This window comes from Periplaneta americana, chromosome 1 (assembly GCF_040183065.1).
Source record: "Periplaneta americana isolate PAMFEO1 chromosome 1, P.americana_PAMFEO1_priV1, whole genome shotgun sequence".
In the NCBI taxonomy this organism is placed as follows: Eukaryota; Metazoa; Arthropoda; class Insecta; order Blattodea; family Blattidae; genus Periplaneta; species Periplaneta americana.
In genome coordinates, this window is record NC_091117.1 from 112841159 (window position 1) to 112864221 (window position 23063).

Genomic DNA, 23063 nt, shown 5'->3' on the forward strand with positions numbered 1-23063 from the left:
GTTCAATGGTTCAGAGAACCCCCAGGAAAAAAATTTAATTGTTTAAATAAATGTATTTATAATTTACACTATCACTTTTTGTTTCTTGCTCATCTTTAATAAATTTTCTTGCGGCTCTGATGTATTTTTGTTGTATGAAAACCTATGAACCGCAGAGATTGCACACATATACAAATACATGCTTACGAGTGCTTCCAAGGTTCAATTTCTCTTCTGAATCTCGCTGAGCCAGCTTCTAGACTTGTGTGCAGGGTGAAAGATAAGGGTAAACGTGTAGTAGATGCGCTGGTAAGAGGACCAGCACAGCTGTACAGTGACATTGTAATCGTGAAATAGTCGATATGCTCTGGCGGAAACGTAAGAAATACAAAGTGATCGAAACCGGAAATTAACTTCAATCTGTAGCTGAAATCATGCTTTTAGCACGTGTTATTGATTATTGTATTTATTAGTGGTTTCTTACAATCCTTCAAATGTCCATTTAGTCGTTTTTGGGGTTTTAGTCTTAATATATTCATCTGTGAGTGTGACCAGTGTTCGTTTTCAAAGAAAATTAATAGTGTTCAATATCTTTTACAAACAAATGTTTCAATTTTAATCTTGGAAGATAAGTCTAAAATAAAGAAGCTTGGAAGGCCATTACCTCAACTCAATTTAAGGCAAGCACAAACAAGCCAAGAAAACACATTTTGCAGATCTTTTAATGTAAAAACATATTAAAGAAACAACTGGATTTGCGGTTGTGAATCTACAAATAAATTATTTTGTTTCTTATATCTGCTATTTGCTAAGGGTAAAAATATGAGCTGGACACGCACTAGTGTATCAGATTTGACACTGAAAATTAAGAAGCATGAGGAATCCATTGCTCTTAAGAATACTTGCCTAGATTTATCAGTCTTTGGAAGAGCAGAAATTAGGCAACAGCATAGCTCAGCTTTCAGGCAGAATATTGAAAGACAGAATGATAACATAAGAAAAAATCGCTATGTTCTTTCAAAGATAATTGATTGTATTAAGTTCTGCGGTGAATTTGAACTAGCCTTACATGGACATGATGAAAAGCAGAGTCTAACAATCCTGGAATATTCAGAGGGCTAATAAATTTAATTTCTGCTTTAGATGTACTTGTAAAAGAACATATGAATAATGCTACAGTCTTTAAAAGTACATATAAGGACATAGAAAATTATTTTTAGAGTGCATGTTGTATGTATGTCGTGAGGAGATTAATGCTGAATTAGCTAATTATGATTTTGTGTCTGTAATGGCAGAAGAAACTTCTGATGTCTCTTCTAAATTTCAGTTCGTTGCAGTACTTTGTTATTTATTGTCTACTGGAGAGTCTGGTAATGATTCGTCCTCTTTGGCTGTTTGTATTAAAAATATCCTCTCTGATGTAGTGCGAAAACAGAAAGAAAAAGTAATATCTCAAAGTTATGATGCTAAAGTTACGAGTGGTCGACATGCAATGATGCAAACAATTGTAAGACAAGATTACCCTTTCGCCTATTACGTACATTGTTACGCACACCAGCTAAACTCAATTCTTGCCCAGGCTACTAGTCAAAATAAACAAGTCAAACTGTTTTTCAGTACTATTGCAGAGGTATTAATATTCTCCTCTCATTCACCTCAGAGAATTGCTGTTCTAGATGATATTGTAAAAAACAAAGATCAGCCACAAGATGGAACTTTAATTTGAGAATAGTTCTTACAGTTTATGAAAATAAAGAGTCCATCCTTGAGTGTCTCCAAACAATTGAAGATAACAGCAATCAGATAACAACTGTTAATCAAGCTTACGGTCTAAAGTTGAAACTGTAGCAGCCAACATTTTTATTTTGGTTAAAAGTATTTTATAAAATAATGCCCCATATGGATATCTTATACAGTCAATTACAAAAGGCAACACTGACCCCTTCTCAATAAAGCAAGCTGTGACATAATTTGGAAGTTAAATTTTGAAAATTAGACATATTGATAATATAACTACAGAGGAAGAAAATACAGCAAAAAGAAGATGTGAGGACATGTATATTACAACGATTGTAGCAGCAAAGGAAGTGTGTGATATAATCATTCATCACAGCAAAAAGGTTTGATTTCTCCAATCACTTATTGGCTTCTACATTACTCGACTGTCATTTCTTCCCTTCATTCAAAAAGAAATTTCCAGATGATATTCTTTCTGCTGTTATACAGTCCTACCCATTTTTGAAGAAACTTAAACTCAAAATTGAATTACAGATAATTTATTCTCGAAATGATTTTCAAGATGTGAATTGCCCTTCTTAAGTTCTTAATTGAAAACAACTTGCATGAACTCTTCGGTGACATTATGAAATTGATAAAATTAGTAGGTACTATTTCATTGACATCGTGTGAAGCAGAGAGATGTTTCTATGTTTTGGCACGGATTAAAACATTTCTTAGAAGCACCATGTAAGAAATAGGTTGTCTGCTCTCTCCATGCTGTCTATTGAAAAAGCAATTATCCACAATTCCACAGACTTCAGGATTTTAATGAGAAAGTTATTAGTAGATTCACCACAAAAAAAGGAAAGAAGGATGGATTTTCTGTACAGATATACCTCTACAGGAGACTCAACTTCATCATCATCATCATCATCATCATCATCATCATCATCATCATCATCATCATCATCATCAGGCTCATTTTAAAATAGACCTAATTATCTACTTTAAAGAACTATAGTATTTTTTTGCTCAACTGCAGTATTTGTCCCGCTATGCTCTAACATCTGAAGGAGTGCCAACATACTTCTTGCGCTTTTTGCGCTACCAACCTTAACTCATTTGCCTCCACTGTGACGAAAGCTGTTACTTATGCCAATCTTCCTCTCGATAAAAACCCAGTTCAGCTCGAGCAGAGAGTACAAAACGCGCGAAGAGTATGAAAGATTGCTGTCTTATTACAAAGATTGTGTTTGTAGTAGGGATGGTTCATCTATGGAATCGCCAACATAGAAACCAATTAACGCCAAGTTTGAGCCCCGAAAATATATCATTCATCATTATAGATATAAAAAATGCAGAAAACTTATTGTTATTGAGAAGAGTAATACTGGGGTCGAACTCAAGAAATACTGTCCTCACTGACTTCGAACTACCATTCATTGATTATAATTTTTCCATCCTTTAACTCAGGAAGCTGTGTCGTCAATGATCCGTAGATGAAACCCTAAATGATGCAATATAACTGCCGCCATTTGTTATGTTGAGCTGTTGTGAAATGTACCTGCTAAAATGGTTTAAGTACTGTTAGTGCACTAGCTTTATCTAGGATATGGTAACTCCTTTACTTATCTGTGTCTTGCGCATGCGCAGTGTCACATTATTGGACTTTGAAAAATTTCTAGCAGGACACTAGGTGCAGTTTCTGTATTTTTTTAATTTTTCAGAAATGAGATATTGTTTAAATTGTTGGAAAACTATGTAATATCATAAAAGTAGTGAACCCCTTGTCATTTCAAGCACGAACTGGCACTATCTATATGCCAAGGATGGCCCAGGAGTAGAATTTTTCTCAGCAACAGTGCCTCTTAGAAGATTCATATTTTTGTTGACAGCACTTCGTTTTAATAACTTGTTGAATGAAATGAGAGGAAGCAGGTCGACAAACTGGCACCCATAAAAAGTATTTTTGAAGATACCAACACGTGCTACAAGAATAACTATCCTGCTGGGGAATACATTACAATAGACAAAATGCTTGAACTCTTTAGAGAACACTGTAGTTCTTGAGTTCTTATGAAATCAAAACCGGTGAAGTATTGCATAAAGATATTTGCCCTTTGTGATAAGGTGCGTACACACTTAGCGAACGAACAACGAAGCAAAACTTCGTTGTTCATTCGCTGTTTGGAGCAACGTACAAATCATCAGCAAATTGTCAGAAAACATTCACGTTCGCTGATTATCTGCAATAAAGGCAGACGGAAATATACAGTAATTACAGCAAGCACAGCCATTGTTATTATAGGTAGTTTAACAAAAAGAAAGTTAAAAACCAAAAGGCGATGGTGGCAGACGCCACTATATGAAAGTCGTAATCAATACAGAGGCACTGACTTGCTTCATGATTTACGTCGAATGGAATCGGGACAGTTTCACATCTTCTGTCGCATTTCAGAAACAGACTTTGAAATTATTACTGTGCAAAATAGGACCAAAAATTTCCAAAAAAGACACAGGCTGGCGAGAAGCAATACCGATTCAGGAAAGACTAGCATTAACATTTTCGACATCTCGCTACATGAGATCCGTATACAAGTTTTATGTATTTATTTAAAGTGTCGAAACAGCTAATTACCAGGATTGTTCCAGAAGTATGTACAGCTATACTTGAGGAACTGGAAGTTTTTATTAAAGTACGACTGCAAGACAGGGGAAAGTTTCAGTACACGGATACCTCACTGACAATAATTATCTTAAAATACTAAAAAGAGAGATTTGTCTGTGTTTGTCGAATGTGCATCATGCTTACGAAAAGGCACTTTTCAGTGCCAATAATTTATTTTGTGTGCACAAGGTTGAAACTTTGTTTTTTTCTGGGCGTGAATTTGTCCAAAAGGAACGACATATGTTTATACGCGAACCAAGTTGACTCGTACACTTCATCACTCCCCATTCCAGATCTTTTTGTGGACTTCTGTCTTTCCCTCCGGAATGATGTCAGTAGGGACTCAATTTTCTTTTTGACTTCTGCTCCCTACAATAAACAACAAACATGTATGCACTGAAAATAAATAAACAAAAATAATTTTCAAATTTTGCACGTGTTTTAGCTTCCCAAACATCATGTTTTCTTACATTATTGTGGTAAGTAGGATGCTTGGGATTCCATAAAGTTTCCTGCTCCCTATATGCCTTAATAAGATTTATAACAGCGTCTTCCGTCCACCCCAGTTTCGACATCCTGTTGGTGAAATTGAACTAAGCGCTGAGTTCTGACAAACTACAAACTAGTGGCAAATCCTGTCCACAACGAATACCAACTTCCTTTCATGTACTGACAGGCGACGGATCACTTTCGAAGGCAAACCAAACGATCGGTTTGCCTTTGCTGTGACATACGCACGTACCGATTTCAATCAGCGAATGCAATTGTTTGTCGTTTGTTCGTTGTTCGTTCGCTAAGTGTGTACGCACCTATACCAGAACTTTTTATGCCGAAAATATGGAAGTATGTGTGGAACAGCAATCCATTGGGTCATTTCAGCAGGCTAATATACTCCATTTGATAATTTTGTGGTTAGTTGAATCCATTTCAGGAACAGGACGAAATGTCACAAGTGGTATGTAACTAGTTGAGTTCCATATCATTGGCAGTAGAACTCCTAGTTGCTACAGTGAGGAAAAAAATAAACGAGAAATTCCAGAGATTTTCAACAAATAATAACACTATGAAGAATACAGTAGTCTGGTTTTGATGAAAATATGACATTACTGCCATATGTACCAAAGAAGAATTTTATTGGATTGTTATTCTACTCTCCTCTATGCACTTTTTTAATGATATAGATGAAGTGTGTGGAGAAGCAAGTAAGCCAGAGATGGTAACGTTCTATAACATGACCAAGGGCAGTATTGTTACTATGAATGAGATGAAGACTGCATATTCTATATCTAGAAAGACAAATAGGTGGCCTGTTACTATGATTTATGCAATGATAAACATTGATGGTGTAAGCATTTACATCATTTTCCAGGCTGACACCCTGAAAAACATGACGAGATGAGAATATTTGAAGACTCATTCAAAGGAACTCTGTTTAGATCGTATCAAAGCCAAGGTCGCTGTGAAAAATCTGCCTAGAGGACTGAAAGCAAATATTAGGAAGTTGGCAGGAATATCTGAAGAACAACCTATTGTGCCTGATGCTACTTCAGAATCTGGATGGTGTGTCTTCTGTACTATGGTGATTCGTTAATACAAACGTGGGAAGAGAGAAAAAATACAGAACAGAGCAATTCAATGTGGTAATCAAATCAGTTTAATTTTCATTACTGTTCATGTAAACACTTTGCATTGTTAGGAAAGGATTTCTTTTCTAAGTGAAAGCAATATCGTGAAAAGTGAAGTACAGTATGCCGAAACATACTTGTAGTTTTAACACTAGAAAGACTGAATATCATCCACAGTCTAGAATGACGAATGGGACAAAAATGTCCCAAGGCAATACAAAAAATATTTATACACCAAATTATACATATATTGTTATACATGTTATTACAGCTAACACATGTGACTATTTTTTTACTCTTCTCCAATTCATTCTAGAGAAACCACACTTTCCAATGCTGAAATAATAATTACACAAATCGGTTAAGTAGCTTCTGAGATTACATCGTACAAACACACAAATATTCTCTGTATGTTAATTTTGATAAACGTTTATATATTCCCATCATATAAATAATTATGTCTGTATAAAATAGTGTTAAATGAATAGCTTTCGTTTGCTGTTGTGCAAGGCCCCTTATAGACGAAGTCATTTGTTTTCATTTCATTATACGGTAGCCTATTAGTTTGAGCCGGCGCTGAAATGTGTTCACATTGTCATTTTAAAACCTATGTATCTCGTTAAATATGTCCTATCAAAATTTTGCATAGAATAAAACTTATCAGAAATAGTTTTTAAAGAAACTTTTGTTATGCAATATTTTTCATAATAATAATAATAAGCGAGATATTTCGATGTATTTAATTTAGGCCCCCTTATAACCTCCCTTTTAAATGAAATATGTTGAATACCATGTAGCCTAAAATCTAAGTTAGAACAAACAAAATTTATATTCCAATTCAAATCGGTTCAGCCATTATTGCGTGAAAAGGTAACAAACATCCAGGCAGGCAGACAGACATACAAACAAAAATTTCAAAAACTCGATTTTTGGTCTCAGGATAGTTACTTATAGATGTTAATACCAATTATTCTTGAAAAATCGAAAATTACCAGAAAAAATTTTATTACAGATTTATTAATAGTATACATAGATAATAGAAAGATACATTGTAAGACCTCCAACTCAATGTATACAATCGAGACACTATTGAAATTATGACTGAATGTTATTCCAGTGTAGGTAAAAATCAGAGCGGAGACTAAGAGGAAGGTAGAAAATAGAAAAGATTGGCGAATGCTGGGTTTGCAGTGAAAGACCTGCCCACGGGCAGAACAATTTATGTATGTATGTATGTATGTATGTATAAATCGGAACTACATCTCATTGAGAGACTGTTGAAATTATAAGTGAATGTTATTCCAGTGGAGGTAAAAATCGAAACTACATCTCATGTTACACAGCCCGATTGATATTGCAGGTAGGTATCCATTATACTAACAATACCATTCATTCATTCATTCATTCAATTTATGCATAGCTTTCTGACCAAGGTCAGGTCTTTCACTGCAAATTCAGCATTCTCCAATCTTTCCTATTTTCCACCTTCCTCTAGGTCTCCACAGTTATCTGTTATACCGTTATTATTATTATTATTATTATTATTATTATTATTATTATTATTATTATTATTATTATTATTATTATTATTATTGGAAAAAATTTTGTACAATGTCAACAAAAGTGATGTTCCTCGAAAGTTACTACAGTTAGTCTTGTCCCCCTTAAAGATAGGTACGATTATGGCCTCCTTCCATTGTTCTGGTACAATTTCCTTTTCCCAAATAGCAAGTACAAGCTTATAAATTTCGTTTGATAATGCGTTTCCACCCTCTTGTATTAATTCTGCTGGAATTTGATCAATACCTGGAAACTTATAATTTTTCAGATTTTCTATCACAATTTCAACTTCAGAAAGTGTGGGTTCGGGTATAAATGCCTCAGCAGTTTGTATTTCAATTTCGTCCCAATCATTCCTATTTGGCCTATGTATATTTAGTAATTGTTCAAAATAGTTTTTGCATCTGTTCAGGATTGAATGAGAGTCTGCAAGCAAGTCACCATTTTCATCCTTGATAACGTTTACCCTTGCCTGATATCCATCCTTAAATTCCTTTATGCCGTTATATAAATCTCTAATGTTTTTATTTATACTATTTGTTTCTACCTCATTCAGTTTTTCCTTCAAGTAATCTCTCTTTTTATTCCTAAGTGTACGATTTGCTTCCTGTCTTTTATTGAAATAATCATCTCTATTTGCCTCAACTGGGTCCTGTAAGAATTTCAATTTTGCCTGTTTCCTTCTTTCTACTACCATGCAACAATCTTCATCAAACCACGGTTTCTTTTTTAGTTTCATAATAATCTATGCTCTGCTCAGTTGCAATTTTGATAGTATCTCGGATATTTTCCCACACGCTATTAACATCTAACTCTTCCTCAACTTCGTTTGAACTTGCTAATACGGCAAACCTATTTGAAATTTCGACCTGATAATGTTGCTTAGTTTCCTCGTCCTTTAATTTCGGAATATTGAATCTTCTAATATTAACATGTTGCTCTACTTGATTGGTTACTGATAGTCTTTCTCTTAGTTCTCCAATTACCAAATAATGGTCAGAATTGAATGGTTTACATCAGCTGCTTGTCCTAATCTTCCTTCCACTCTCGTAAACCTTTCTGGCTATACGCTTTGCCGTAATGACAGAGAGGGCAAGAGAGGAGGAGGGGTGGCTGGTTATATTAGATCTGATTTGCGACCTAAAATTATTCACCATTCACCAAGCCAGTACTCTGCCAAACCCGAATTCATGTTCATTGAAATTTGCACCTTATTTACAAAATGTCTAGTGTGTGTTGTATATAACCCCCACATATATATGACGTAGATGATTTCGAAACCTCCTTACTAAATGTAACGCCGCAATATGAGAACGTTGTAATAATGGGGGGACTTCAATTCAAATTTACCTGCCTCACATTCTAGTACGACTAAAAGACTTCAATCATTCTTCCAGTGCCTTGATATGGTAACCCTACTCCTAGCTCCCACACATCGAACGGAAGGTACAGACACATTACTGGACTTGATAATAACTAACTATGCCGACAAAATACTGACGCATGGACAGTTGCCTGCACCAGGACTATTAGGGCATGATATCATTTATCTGTCGTTTAATCTGCAGTGTCCTAAATCGACTCCTAGAGTAATTGCTTACAGGGATATTAAAAGAATAGATGATATTGCATTGAAAGAAGACCTGCACAACTTCCAAGTCACATGATCTGGACATTACGAACTGTAGACGAGAAAGTAGACTTATTCAATACGTTAATACTTCAACTTTATGACAAACATGCACCATTAAAGACCAAACGTACCAGAAAAACCCCAGCCCCTTGGATGACGACTGAAATACGTAGCCTGATGTCCGAACGCGACTTAGCCTATAGAAAATACATCCGCAACAAAAACGATGAATATTTTAATTTCTATAAACACCTCAGAAATAGAACGACTCAACTAATAAGAAACGCTAAACTCAAATACTCTTACAAACTTATAGAGCCCAACACAACCCCTTCCGAGTTATGGAAAAATCTGAAGGTTATTGGACTTGGAAGGGCTAGTGAACAAGCAGACATTCCCATCCCACTTGACCTCTTGAACGAACACTTTGTAAAGGACCCCACCTTAATCGACACAATGAAATAAGACACAGTTTTGCCTGACTCAGCTCCCCCAACTCGAAACAAATTCTATTTTACCGACGTCACTCCTATTGACATAATGAAAGCCATCCGACGCATCAAGACGAAAGCTCAAGGGCTGGACAACATTAGCATATTACTCATACAGAAAATACAAGACATAGTAATACCTACAATTGCACACATATTCAATAGTTCCTTAATCACTTCAACTTTCCCTAAAATATGGAAGCAAGCTTTCGTTCTTCCTCTTCCAAAAGTCAAAGTTCCCACCAACCTGAACGACTATAAACCAATAAGCATCCTGCCAGCCATATGAAAAGCACTGGAAAGAATCATACACAGACAAATTACTAACTACATGAATGACACAAACTATTCGGCAAGTATCAGTCAGGTTTCAGAGCTGGAGACAACACTAGCACTGCTCTACTTAAAGTGACCGAAGACATTCGTGAAGCAATCAACTCTAATAAAGTAACAATACTAACACTTCTTGATCTTAGCAAAGCTTTTAACTCTGTAAATTTTGACCTGCTCACCCATAAATTGAGAAATCTGTATTTGTCAGAGACTGCTGTGAGTTGGTTCGAATCCTACTTACAGGAAAGACAACAATGTGTTGTATCCGGGAATCGAAGCTCTTCCTGGCTTAACATAACATCAGGTATACCACAGGGGTTGGTACTCGGACCATTGTTGTTCACAATATATGTCAATGATATTACATCTCTTGTAAGGCATTGTAACTATCACTTGTATCCTGACGACCTTCAGTGCTACATCTCTTCCCGCTTAGACCAATAAACGAAGCTATAGACAAACTGAATGAAGACATTGACTCGATTGTGACATGGATAAAGAAATTCCATCTTAATATCAATCCTGGAAAGACACAAGCAGTTATATTAGGACACAAACGGCAAACTGACGCTGTAAAGCACCTCGACATTTCCCCCGTTATTCAGTTCTTCGGTAAAAAATCGTGGCATTCACATAGATAATAATCTCAACTGGGACATGCAAATCACAGAAACCTGCAGAAAAGTATATTCTATTATCCATGTGCTAAAAAGGATAAATGTTCATTTTCCCTCTTGCTTAAAAAAGTTCCTTGTGCAGACACTTGTATTTCCCTATTTTGACTATGCTGACATTTTACTGACTGACCTTTCCAGCGACAACAAAACGAAACTTCAACATGCTCATAATTTGTGTGTACGTTTTGTAAGCAATGTTCGTAAATATGATCATATTACTCCATCCCTGGAAACAATAGGTTGGCTTAAACTAGATAAGAAAAGAAATTTACATTCACTTCTCCTTCTCTTCGAAATCTTGAACTCTTCTATTCCTTCGTATCTGTCGTCTCGCTTCACTTACCTTTCTTCCCACGACAGTCTGAACACATGCTCTCGCCATGAAACAATACTAACAATACCATCCCATCGCACCTCCTCCTACTCATCCTTTTTCACAATAGCCCTGCCAAGACTCTGGAATTCGTTACCTGCGAGCATCAGAGACTGTCGAAATAAAATTGAATTCAAACGTAAACTTACTAGACACTTGGCCAGTAATTGAGACTCGTTCAGACATGGTTTCTTGTAAATAGTTCTCTTAATCTATCACAAAATTTCTCAATATACGAGGGGTAGTCATAAAGTTTTATCACCTCGAAAAAATGAAGCTGCGACCATGAAACTTGGTGATGGTGTTAGTCCTTTTCTGCATATTCACCCTTCAATGCGACACATTTTTCCCAATGATGGATGACTTGATGGAGGCCTTGGTTGTAGAAGTCTGCATTTTGGCTGTTCAGGAAACGTTCCACCTCAAAAATCACCTCGTCGTCATTCTGGAAATGCCTGCCACGCAATGGTTTCTTCATCCGAGGAAAGAGGAAGAATTCACTGGGTGCCATATCAGGAGAATACGGGGGGTGAGGCAAAATTTGATAGCCTAAAGAAGCAGCATGTGTGACTGTGTCCTGTGCAGAATGAGCTGGGGCATTGTCATGAAGCAAAAGGACCACCTTGGACAGCTACCCGCGACGCTTTGTCTTGATAGCCTCCCGTAACCTCGTCAGGAGATTTTGGTAGTATGCTCCTGTGATGGTTTGCCCCTTCTGAGCATAATCTGTCAGCACCACAAATTGGATGTCCCAAAAAAACACTCAGCATCACCTTGCCCGATGATGGTTGGGTCTTCACCTTTTTTGGCAGTGGTGAATCCTGATATGGCACCCAGTGAATTCTTCCTCTTTCCTCGGATGAAGAAACCATTGCGTGGCAGGCATTTCCAGAATGACGACGAGGTGATTTTCGAGGTGGAACGTTTCCTGAACAGCCAAAATGCAGACTTCTACAACCAAGGCCTCCGTCAAGTCATCCATCGTTGGGAAAAATGTGTCGCGTTGAAGGGTGAATATGTAGAAAAGGATTAACACCATCACCAAGTTTCATGGTCGCAGCTTCATTTTTTCGAGGTGATAATTAAAACTTTATGACTATCCCTCATATGGTAATTTCATCACTATAGAATTTTGTTATTCTAGGTTTAATTTGTAATTCAGTAAATACAAAAATATTCTTTGTTCTTAACTTCTATGATAAATTGTCTAGCTTTCATTAATCAGGTAATCTTGTCGTACTTTAATTTTTATTGTAATTGTAATTGTAAATTTAATATTAATTGTAATTTTATTCTTCATATTATAGTTGTAATCCCCTGGTAGAGGGGCAGAGAAGGCCTGATAGCCTTATCTCTACCAGGTTAAATAAATAAATACTAAATACTATGTATATGACGTGAATATGTTAGGAGAAAATTCACAAACAATTAGGGAATTTTATTTGAAGCAAGTAAAGAGATAGGTGTGGAAGTAAATCCCGAAAAGACAAAGTATATGATTATGTCTCGTGACGAGAATATTGTACGAAATGGAAATATAAAAATTGTAATTTTATCCTTTGAAGACGTAGAAAAATTCATATACAGTAACAGTAACAAAATATATAAATGACACTGGGGAGGAAATTAAACACAGAATTAATATGGGAAATGCCTATTATTATTCGGTTGAGAATCTTTTATCATCCAGTCTACTATCAAAAAATCTGAAAGTTAGAATTTATAAAACAGTTATATTACCGGTTGTTCTTTATGGTTGTGAAACTTGGACTCTCACTTTGAGAGAGGAACATAGGTTAAGGGTGTTTGAGAATAAGATGCTCAGGAAAATATTTGGAGCTAAGAGGGATAAAGTTACAGGAGAATAAAGAAAGCTACATAACACAGAACTGCACGCATTGTATTCTTCACCTGACATAATTATGAACATTAAATCCAGACGTTTGAGATGGACAAGGCACATAGCATGTATGGGCGAATCCAGAAATGCATATAAAATGTTAGTTGGGAGGCCAGAGGGAAAAAGACCTTTGGGGAGGCCGAGACGTAGATGGGAAGATAATATTAAAATGGATTTGAGGGAGGTGGGATATGATGATAGACACTGGATTAATCTTTCTCAGGATAGGGACTAATGATGGGCTTATGTGAGAGCAGCAATGAACCTGCGGGTTCCTTAAAAGCCAGTAAGTTAGTTATTACTACTACTACTGCTGCTGCTGCTGCTGCCTCTGCCGCCACAAGGTGGAGTACCATATACAATGATCTGTCAGTTCAAATGAAATGTTTAACCACAATATGCATACCACAAAATTATTTTTAGTTAACATATTGAGGCATGTAAATCGAAAAGGCTAAAAGTGCCAAAACTTCGGAACATAGTTTTGGATCTGAAAACTGGCGAAAATGATGTTGCCAACAATGTGGGATATTATAGAAATTCCGTAAGGTATTGGTTTAGTTTCTAGAGCGAATGATAGGTAGAGCTGAGGTTGAAGTCACTGTGAATGAAACCTGGGTAAGGGTTAATGTCCAAGCATCACGGTGAATGTGTCAAGTGCGCGTCCAGTGTACTGTTTGCTTCACTGGGATTTGCTGTGAACGTGTTTGTATTCTGAGCCTAAGATCAGTTGTCTATCAAATAAATGAACCTAGATCATCCTGTTAGTAAAGTGACTGTGTTGAAAATTCTTCAATAGGTGAGACAGAATAGAAAACCCTACGTAGGCCTAACAAGCTCAGGGAAACAAACTGCAACAAGCCACCTGTTCATGTAAGTATGCATATAAAGATTTTGCAACTGAACAGAAGGAGCTGTTGTGGAATTCTACAAAGTTAGTGAATACCTACAAGAACCCTCATGTCATTCAAACAACCACGAGTTTCGATCGTACAAGTGTGTGGACGAAAACTGATATTCTGAACAAAAGGAAAAAACTTAACTCACTATCTGATTTACAAAACTTGCCAAGGATTGAGTTGTTTCCAAAATCTGCACCGAAAAGGCCAAAGATCTACTGGGGATGATGAACTACCTTGAGAAAGTAGAAGACAAACAGTTCTACCAGAAACTTCTTTTAAAATCAAAAAAGAAGGGACACTGAGTCACTTTCGGGAACAAAGATGTAGCACACCTTGTCGAAGGACATTCGTTGCCACCATAAAAAAAAAAAAACTTGATAGGATCTGCCACTGAGAATGTAGATATTCCATTATTTAATTTACTTTGTGTCTGAGGATGTACATAATGATCAGGGAACGGATTTATATGGACTAAAAATATATGAAATATGTAAATATATATGTAGTTATTTTTACCAAAATATGGAATTAAATATGGATTTTTACCAAAATATGGAATTAAATATGGACTTAAAATTATAAAAAAATGACTATGTACGTTAAATATTGGTACATTTTAATCAAACTAAACAAAAAATATAATGGACGTACCTTATCTTCCAATGTAGTTTCAACAAAACACAATTTTTATTGTCTGTTACCATAACAATAGGTTACAAACATTTCTTTCAAGTGCTGAAAAGTGAATCTTCTTCTATTGTCTCTGAGGATAGATTTATACTGACTAAAAGAGCGTTCGACGTCACAAGAAGTAACTGGTACATAATTCAATTTCACAATGTCTGCTGGGGATAAGTCCAAGTTAATCTTCACTGTTGATTCACCACTCATCACAGCAACAACCTTTTGTAGTTCTTCATATCCAGGGTTTTTTGAAAGTACAGTGTCCACCTTAGCTCTTACTGCATCTGCAACTTTACCTCTACCACGATTCAGTTGTTCCACAGTACTATTTATAATTTCAAAACTTTCAGATAGTGAAAGGTGCCTATTTTGGAGACTTTTGAGCGTTTTTATGATGCATGAAAATGTATGCTGAATGTGAGCTAAGTCATTCTTCACACTTATGTCACAGGTAACTGTTTTCGCAGTATCAATTGAGACTGCATCTTCAGAGTCCAATGCAAGGAGAACATTGTTAATAGAGTCTATATGTTCGGCATAATATTCAACTGCTTCTAGCCATGTACCCCATCTAGTTAAAATTGGCTTTGGTGGCAATGGAATTTCAGGGTACATTTCTTTCAACACGTTAACTCTACTGGGAGCTTTGAGAAATACTTTTTTCACTGATGAAATCAACAAATCTACTTTAGGGAAATTGTCTCTGACCACTTCTGCCACACGATGAAATGCATGCGCCACACAAGTAAAATGAGTCAATTTAGGATATACAACAGATAATGCTTGTCCAGCTTTGACCATATAAGGGGCAGCATCGCTAATAAAGAATAACACATTATCGTACATAATACCCTTTGGCCACAGGATACCCATAGCTTCGTTGAACAGTTTAACTATAGTTTTGTTATTGCACTTTTCTAGAACATCACAATGTAAAAGAATTCGTTCAGAATATTGTTCACTTAACAAACCGATAACTACATTACCAACAAGTCTACCTTCTTTGTCGGGAGTCTCATCAATGGAAACCCAAATTGAACTATCTTTAATTTCATCTCTTATCTTCTGTATTGTCTCATCGTAGATGGATGGAGCATACGTCTTCCTAAGTGTTGACTCATCCGGGATTGTATGTTGAGTATATTTTTCAAGGAATTCCCTGAAGACCTTATTCTTTAGTTTGTAGAGAGGAATATCAGCAGAGATGAGAGAACGGCACAGGTCGATGTTAAACTCAGATCTTACATTCGATGTTGTTGGTTGTGTTAAAAACAATTGTCTCTGCTTGGAATTTAGTTGTTTGTTGGCCTGATGTTTACTAGTTGTAATGTGTTGTTGCACCAGGAACTTTTGTGTAGATGATACTGCACACTGACACAAATTACAAAATAATATTTTATTGTCAGTTGATAAACCATCTTCTTTAAATTCTGAAATGTAACTTGTTAGTTTTGATTTTAAATTGACTGAATGACGTACTTTTGGCATATTTACCGTCTTTATAGTATGATTTACAAAACTGAACCTATGTGTACTCTGACTGGCATTTAACTGTTGAGCTGCACAACTGAAGTCTGTTAAAAATTTTAAATTAAATTAATACAGTTTTGTAACTTACTTTCCCATTGTTGATAGGACTGCTAATTTTCAAATAACTCTGATGTTAAAGGGATTACTGAACATGTGTTTAAATCTCTATTGTTGAAATGTATTTTTAAAAGTTAATGGAATTTTGTTTTGTTTTATTGTTAAACCTAATATAATATGGACTGTTTTATATGAAATATGGAAAATATATGGAAATTAACGAAAATATGTACTAAACTCTAAAATATGGAAAAATATGGAAAATAAAAGTAGGATTTTTCAACCCTACACATTGTGAAACATAAAGATAATGCAAAATATAAATTATATTAGCTTTATAAGTAAATATGTATTTACATATAAATCCTTTCCCTGACAATGATTATTGTAACCTATGTCAGAGCATACAGATATTACTATTAGTTTATTTTGTGCCATGAGAGTTGTTTTTTTTTTAACAGGCAGTATTAGAGTACATCTGCACTTTATTCTTCTCAAGTTAGAAAATAACACAAAAATATGCAACAATATTTTCTCTTTGTACCTTGAACTTTCATCCTTTCAAGTAGCCAGCTGGTACTTACACCATTCTCCAGGTTTATGAACAAAGAACTTCCCCCTTTATCCATGCATTCTCCTTAAAAAATAAAGAAAATTAAATGAAAAGAAGGTAATATTATGTAAAATTTTACAATTCAGATTAACGCTTTTTTTCAGTAATTACAACTTCAATATATATATTGTACATCTTGAGCATGACTGCTGGCGGGTACTTAAGTTCTCGTCATTGACCCATATGAAGCTAGTTGCATAGACCAATTTACTGACAGAGTCATTGCCCAGGGTGTGCCATAGGAGTCTGGTCTGTGCTACACTGCGATGAGATGATTATGGAGATTTGTTGGGATGCTACAGGGAAGTCAGAGCTCCCAGAGAAAACCCCTGTGTTACCTGGACCATGAGCTTGCACAACACAAATTATAAACTGAGAGTATGCCAGGGAACAAACCCGGGTCCACAGGATTATAATTCTAGTGTTCTAGCCACTAGACCACCGTGGTGGCTATTCTAAAAAATATGATTATCCAAAAAGTAATATGCAGTACACATGTGTAACAGAATCTCGAAAGTAGTAAAGACTTTACTTTGTCTCTTCTTTTTTAACTTTTCCTCATTTCTGTTATAATGTGCTTACTACCCTTTATCACAGTAGATTATATTCATTGTTAACCAGTTTTGTTAAAACAAATATATAAGCTACCATTTGCATATTTGTACGATTTTAAGATACATTAATTTGGTAACTGACTACATTAAAGTTTTGTTGTATTGATAGATATCAGAAAAGTGTGGATGATGGCCAAGATGTTGGAGTAATGTTGCGACTTGCTGAAGAGATTACTCTTTCTCCTGCTCTTTTAGCAAGAATGATTTTAGAAAAGTATTACGAAAAGAAGTCAGAAGAAAGTGATGAACCTGGTAAGTAATATTTTACATTTTCAGTAACAATCAGTATGCACTCAAGAAGTAAATGGTTTGTCCATTTTAAGTTATGATAGTTACCGAAGACGTCATGTTCAAGATTCATGAGAAGAGATCTTAGAGCAAGCTGGGTCGTTAGAGGGGCAAGGAGAGGAAGTACTAGGGAGTAGTAAGTGTTGCACAGGGCAGGAGTCACACTCTTGTGCATCATAATTGATACTATTCAGCTTGCAAATATTGTCTCTTCTCATTTGGTTTCTCTAGGCTTCGGTTACTGTTTCATTCAGTCAATGATTAGCAGCTAACAGTTACAAATCAATATATAATAACAATTAAATGTTTAAGTTTTCAATTAATAGTTCACAATTTTTAGCACAGCTCACTGTTACTGTTGTAGGAATAAAAATATATATATAATACGTTCATGTGTTAATCTTCATTTTGAAGAGACAATTGTGTGTGAAAACATATTATCACCCTTTGAATTTAGCTTTGTTTGTCAAGTGTACAAACTGAAATAAGTGTTAGTTGTCATAAGGTTCTTTTTATTTTTGCCCTAAGTGCTTTATTGACCATGTACTTGAAAAAGTACCGCGAGACCCAACTCTGGTCTCGACTTTAAAGAAAAAGAAAAGAACTGTGTTTGCATATTTGTTTACTTACTTAAGCTTATTTATTTTTTTAGAATTGGCATTCACACAATAATATTCTCTTTATATAAATTGCCCACTCTTTTGAGGTGTGACATTTTAAGTTCAACTAAGAGCTCAGCTCACAAGATGAATTTAAAGATGCCAAGAGCACCAATAAAATATGAACAATTTTAATAATTAATATATTATGTATATATATATATATATATATATATATATATATATTTTAGTTCTTTAATGATGCTGTGTCAGCTACTAGATCATTTAGTATCAGTGAGATTGGTGATAGCAAGATGGTATTTGGCAAGATGAGGCCGAGGATTCGCCATAGATTACCTGACATTTGCCTTGCAGTTGGGGAAAACCTCGGAAAAACCCAAATGGGAATTGAACCCGAGCCCGAGCGCAACCCTGGATTGGCAGGCAAGAGCCTTAGCTAAATGAGCTACACCGGTGGCTAATAATTAATAACCTTGAACTAATTTTATATATTTCAGTTATTACTGCACATGTTTAAAGATAGAACCTGGAAGATTCATGCATGATAAATTACATTTTTAAAACGATCACTAGGAATGGCAATACAATGATTTAAACATTCTTTAAAATAAAATTGTCAATAATTTTCTGGCATATGAAGTCAGATATGAGACTCAGTGAAGTTTTCCATGTTTCTCTTCAGCTCTCAAATGGTCCTAGGCTTCTGCGTATAAACATTGTCCTGTATCTATCCCCATAAAAAGAAATCAAGAGGACTTAAGTCTGGTGAGGAGCCCAAAAGAAATAATTTTTCTTTGAAATCATCCTGTCTTAAAAATGTTCTTCCAAGATTGCAGTTGTAGAACCTGCAGTATGTGGTTTTTCACCATCCTGTAGGATCCACTCTGTTCAGCACCTCTGAAATCATCTAATTTTTCTATGAATCTTACGATTTGTTGGTATCGTTCCTTTTTGACATTCAACATATTCCCATTTTCATTCGAAATCCAGAAGGGACCAATAATGCTTAGAACACACCAAGCCAGTGCATTTCGGACTATGAAGTGGCTGTTCCCACACTTCTTCTGCCAGATGTGAACCCCAGAATCTCTAGTTTTGACGATTCACGAACCATTGAGATGAAAATCCACTTCATCCGTGAACCAAACATTCTGAATTCAATTTTTATTTTCTTCCATCTTGTGAATGAAGTTAACACACACGTTGTTGCAGATATATTTGTCATTTGCCATTAACATGTAACTTACAGTTGTCAAAAGAAAAAGTGGGTTCTCTCTAGAAGCAAAGTTCCCTTTGGGTATCTTCACTTCAGTTCGGAGACAGGTGATGTTACATGTTGTTGGACCACGTTGCCTGATATCTAAAGTTATAATTAAAGTATTCTGTGTGTTGCTTTACAGCATAATGGTAGCGTTCCGGCTTGGTATTAGTGAAGTCCTGCGTTTGAATACAACATAGTGCTTTTTATGTTTTTTTGTTTTGTTTTTAAGAGAGAGAGAAAATATACATAATTGCTCCTGTCTCTCTTATGATTATTTTAGTAATTAACATCAGGTTCATGAATGTATTATGCCATGACTTTATCATTATTTATTATGACATTATGGCTGCAAATGGAAAGGAAAATAGATTTTATTTTGAACAAAAATTTCTTTCGTGGCATAAACAAAACAAACTTACTGGCGTCTGCCTTGAACTTCGAACAATTAAGCGTTCAAAAAACAAAACAAAATGCCACGATTCAATATTTAGTCTATCTTTCCCATATTTTGATTACATCTTGTAGACGAGTGGGCATGGAATTGACTAGTCTTTGCAAATAGTGACTGTTCTCAGACATGACATTCCAGGCATCCTGGACATAGCCTACATACATACATAAGTGTTCTGCCCATAAGGTCTTTCACTGCAAACCCAGCATTCTCCAATCTTTCCTATTTTCTGCCTTCCTCTTAGTCTCTGCGTATGATCCACATGTCTTAATGTCGTCTATTATTCTTCTCAACCAGTGACCCAACCTATTCCTTTTTCTCTTTTTAATCAGTTTCAACATCATTCCTTCTTCACCCACTTTTTCCAACACAACTTCATTTCTTATTCTGCCTGTCCACTTCACACGCTCCGTTGTTCTCCACATTCACATTTCAAATGCTTCTATTTGTTTCTCTTCATTTCGTTGTAATGTCCATGTTTCTTCCCTCTACAATGCCACACTCCACACAAAGCACTTCAGTAGTCTCTTCATTAGTTCTTTTTCCAGAGGTCCGCAGAAGATACTCCATTTTCTATTAAAAACTTCCTTTGCTCATGTTTGCTGTTTTTCTTGGGAAGGATAAATGCAGTAACTTCCCATTGCTTTTCGCACATCACTGTCTCTTTCGCATCTTATTAGATGCCAGGGGGCCCAAGCGTGGAGATTAGGATAGTGGATTTGACTAATTGGGCCCTGTGGAGTCCACCGAAATTCACCGCAAGGGTTAAATATTAGTTCCATCAGGATTTTTGACCCGATCAGAGACCAGAAAATCCCAATTAGCCTTTGCCCCCTACATCTGGACTAGCTTCTACAAATCATTAGAAAATCTTGGAGGAGGATTGGGCCAATTTTTCAGCAAGTATTTCTATGCTTGTGTCCTCATAGCTCAGTCAGAAGAACGTTGGAATTTAGATGTCAACATCTCAGGTTCAATTCCTCGTCACTTCTTTTCATTTTATTGTGTTTCAAGATAGTATAATGTAATAATATGAAAAGAAAAAACTAACACCAATATTGTGCAACTGTATTGTTACAAACCTAATATTAAGGGGAGTCTGTACTGCCTATCCCAGCAATGTAAATTTCATCTAATTTACAGTAGGTGCACTTTTCTCAGGACTTACATAAGATACACATTTGAAATTTTTAGACGTTATTCTTCAAGTATTATTGCATGTAACAGGCTAAAATTACGGTCTTTACCTTTTATTAAAACACATTTTCAATTTTTTTCACCAAATTCAGAGTCCAGACTCCCCTTAAATTTATGTTATTTGTTTTGCTAAAGAACGATAACTGAATATAAATAACTTGAATATTATTTATATCGCTAAAGAACGATAATAATATAAATAACTTGAATATTATTTATACATTATCACTAAAGAACGATAACAGAATGTAAATTATAAATATCGGTTTGTTTAATTAATGTAAGACATTATGTAATATATAATTATTAATTATTTAAATAAAATCTATTTTATAAAGAAAAAATGGTTATTTATATTAAAATAACTACTTACATAAAATACAGATCATTTATATCGCGAAAGAACAATAACAGAATATAAATAACTTGAATATTATTTATAATGCTAAAGAACGAAAACAGAATATAAATGATAACTTGAATATTATTTATATCACTAAAGAACGATAACATAATGTAAATAACGTGAATATCATTTATATTGCTAAAGAACAATAACAGAATGCAAAAAATTATAATGTGAATATTATTTATATCGCTAAAAGAATAACAAAATATAAATAACTTGAATATTATTTACATCGATAAAGAATGATAACAGAATATAAATGATAATTTGAGTATTATTTATATTGCTAAAGAACGATTAAAAAAATAAAATGAAAACTTGAACAAGGCCCGAACTCACAACCTTCGAATCATAAGCGAGCACTCTACCGCTGCTCTAGAGACGCAGATATGGAATCATTCCATAGTTCCGGAACTGCTTCTACAAGGACATGCATCGTGTAACATCGCCGTGACCCAAAGTGAACTTAGAAAATATTTGCTGTTCACGAGTGTGGCACTTTTTTTTTTGACACCTGTACATACCTGCCAACCCTCCTAAATTAATCGGGAGATCCCGATTTTTTACTCTTATCCCGATTATCTGAAATCGTATGTCATTCTCCTGAATTTTCCCCATATTAGTTTTTGTATGGTGAAATTCATGCCATTGGCTGTTGTCCATGGTGGAAAAGTTGAGCACTTGTTCTGACAATGTATTAGTGTCCCCCACCCAGGTAAAATCGTTGTGCATGGCCCCAAAATGAGCATCCCAGTCAACAGCATGGAACTTGGAAGCATCACTACAGTTACATTGCAGCAAGGGAATAAGTTTTCTAGTTTGTGTAATTGTGGTGTAGAAGACAAAATGAACATGATGTCAAAAAAAAAAAAAAACAAAACAAAAAATATGAACAGTGTTATAAAGAAGCATATACCGTGGAATTTCAATCAAAGAAAGGCTTTTTGTACAATCTGCCAGTGTGATTTAAGTGTATCTCATAGTGGTAAAGGCAATATTAAATACACACTTCAAAACTATAAAACATAAACGAAAATAATAGTGTCACATGTGTGGAGTGTTTGTTCACTTCATTCATAGTGGAACACAATTTGTCAATTGCTTGTGCAGATCATGCTGGCCCACTGTTTAGGAAAATGTTTCTGAAATCCGATATAGCAAAACAATACGGGTGTGCCAGGGCAAAAATAACTGCCATCATTGGTAATGCAGAATGTGAAGGAATTTTCAGTCAGGTTAAGAAGATAGGAACTCAGTTTCGAGCTTCAATGTGCAACAGTAACCTGGAAAAACTTTTAATTACGAAGTCTCGACAGTCAGTGCTTTGAACAAACTTTTGATGATACATTTGTAAGAAAGGCAAAATCTGCTACCACAGTGTCGCTGAAGACAACAAGCAACAAGGCGCAGAAAGACAGGCATGTATTTTCGTATTTTTATTCTTGAAATCAGAATCTCCCGATTTTCTATTTCTGTAGT

General features: G+C 35.4%; 1 protein-coding gene across 10 annotated transcripts in view; it reads left to right on the forward strand.

The window, feature by feature from the left end:
* The window catches only part of LOC138699871 (CDAN1-interacting nuclease 1), a 314608-nt gene that overhangs the window by 67679 nt on the left and 223866 nt on the right, over positions 1–23063 (forward strand). For all 10 annotated transcript variants that reach the window (XR_011332120.1, XR_011332113.1, XM_069826105.1 and 7 more), the window contains one exon: positions 17468–17610. Coding sequence is in view for 8 of the 10 variants with exons in the window: in XM_069826105.1 (XP_069682206.1) it covers positions 17468–17610 (143 nt within the window). In the remaining 2 variants the exon portion in view is untranslated. The remainder of the gene's footprint in view (positions 1–17467; positions 17611–23063) is intronic.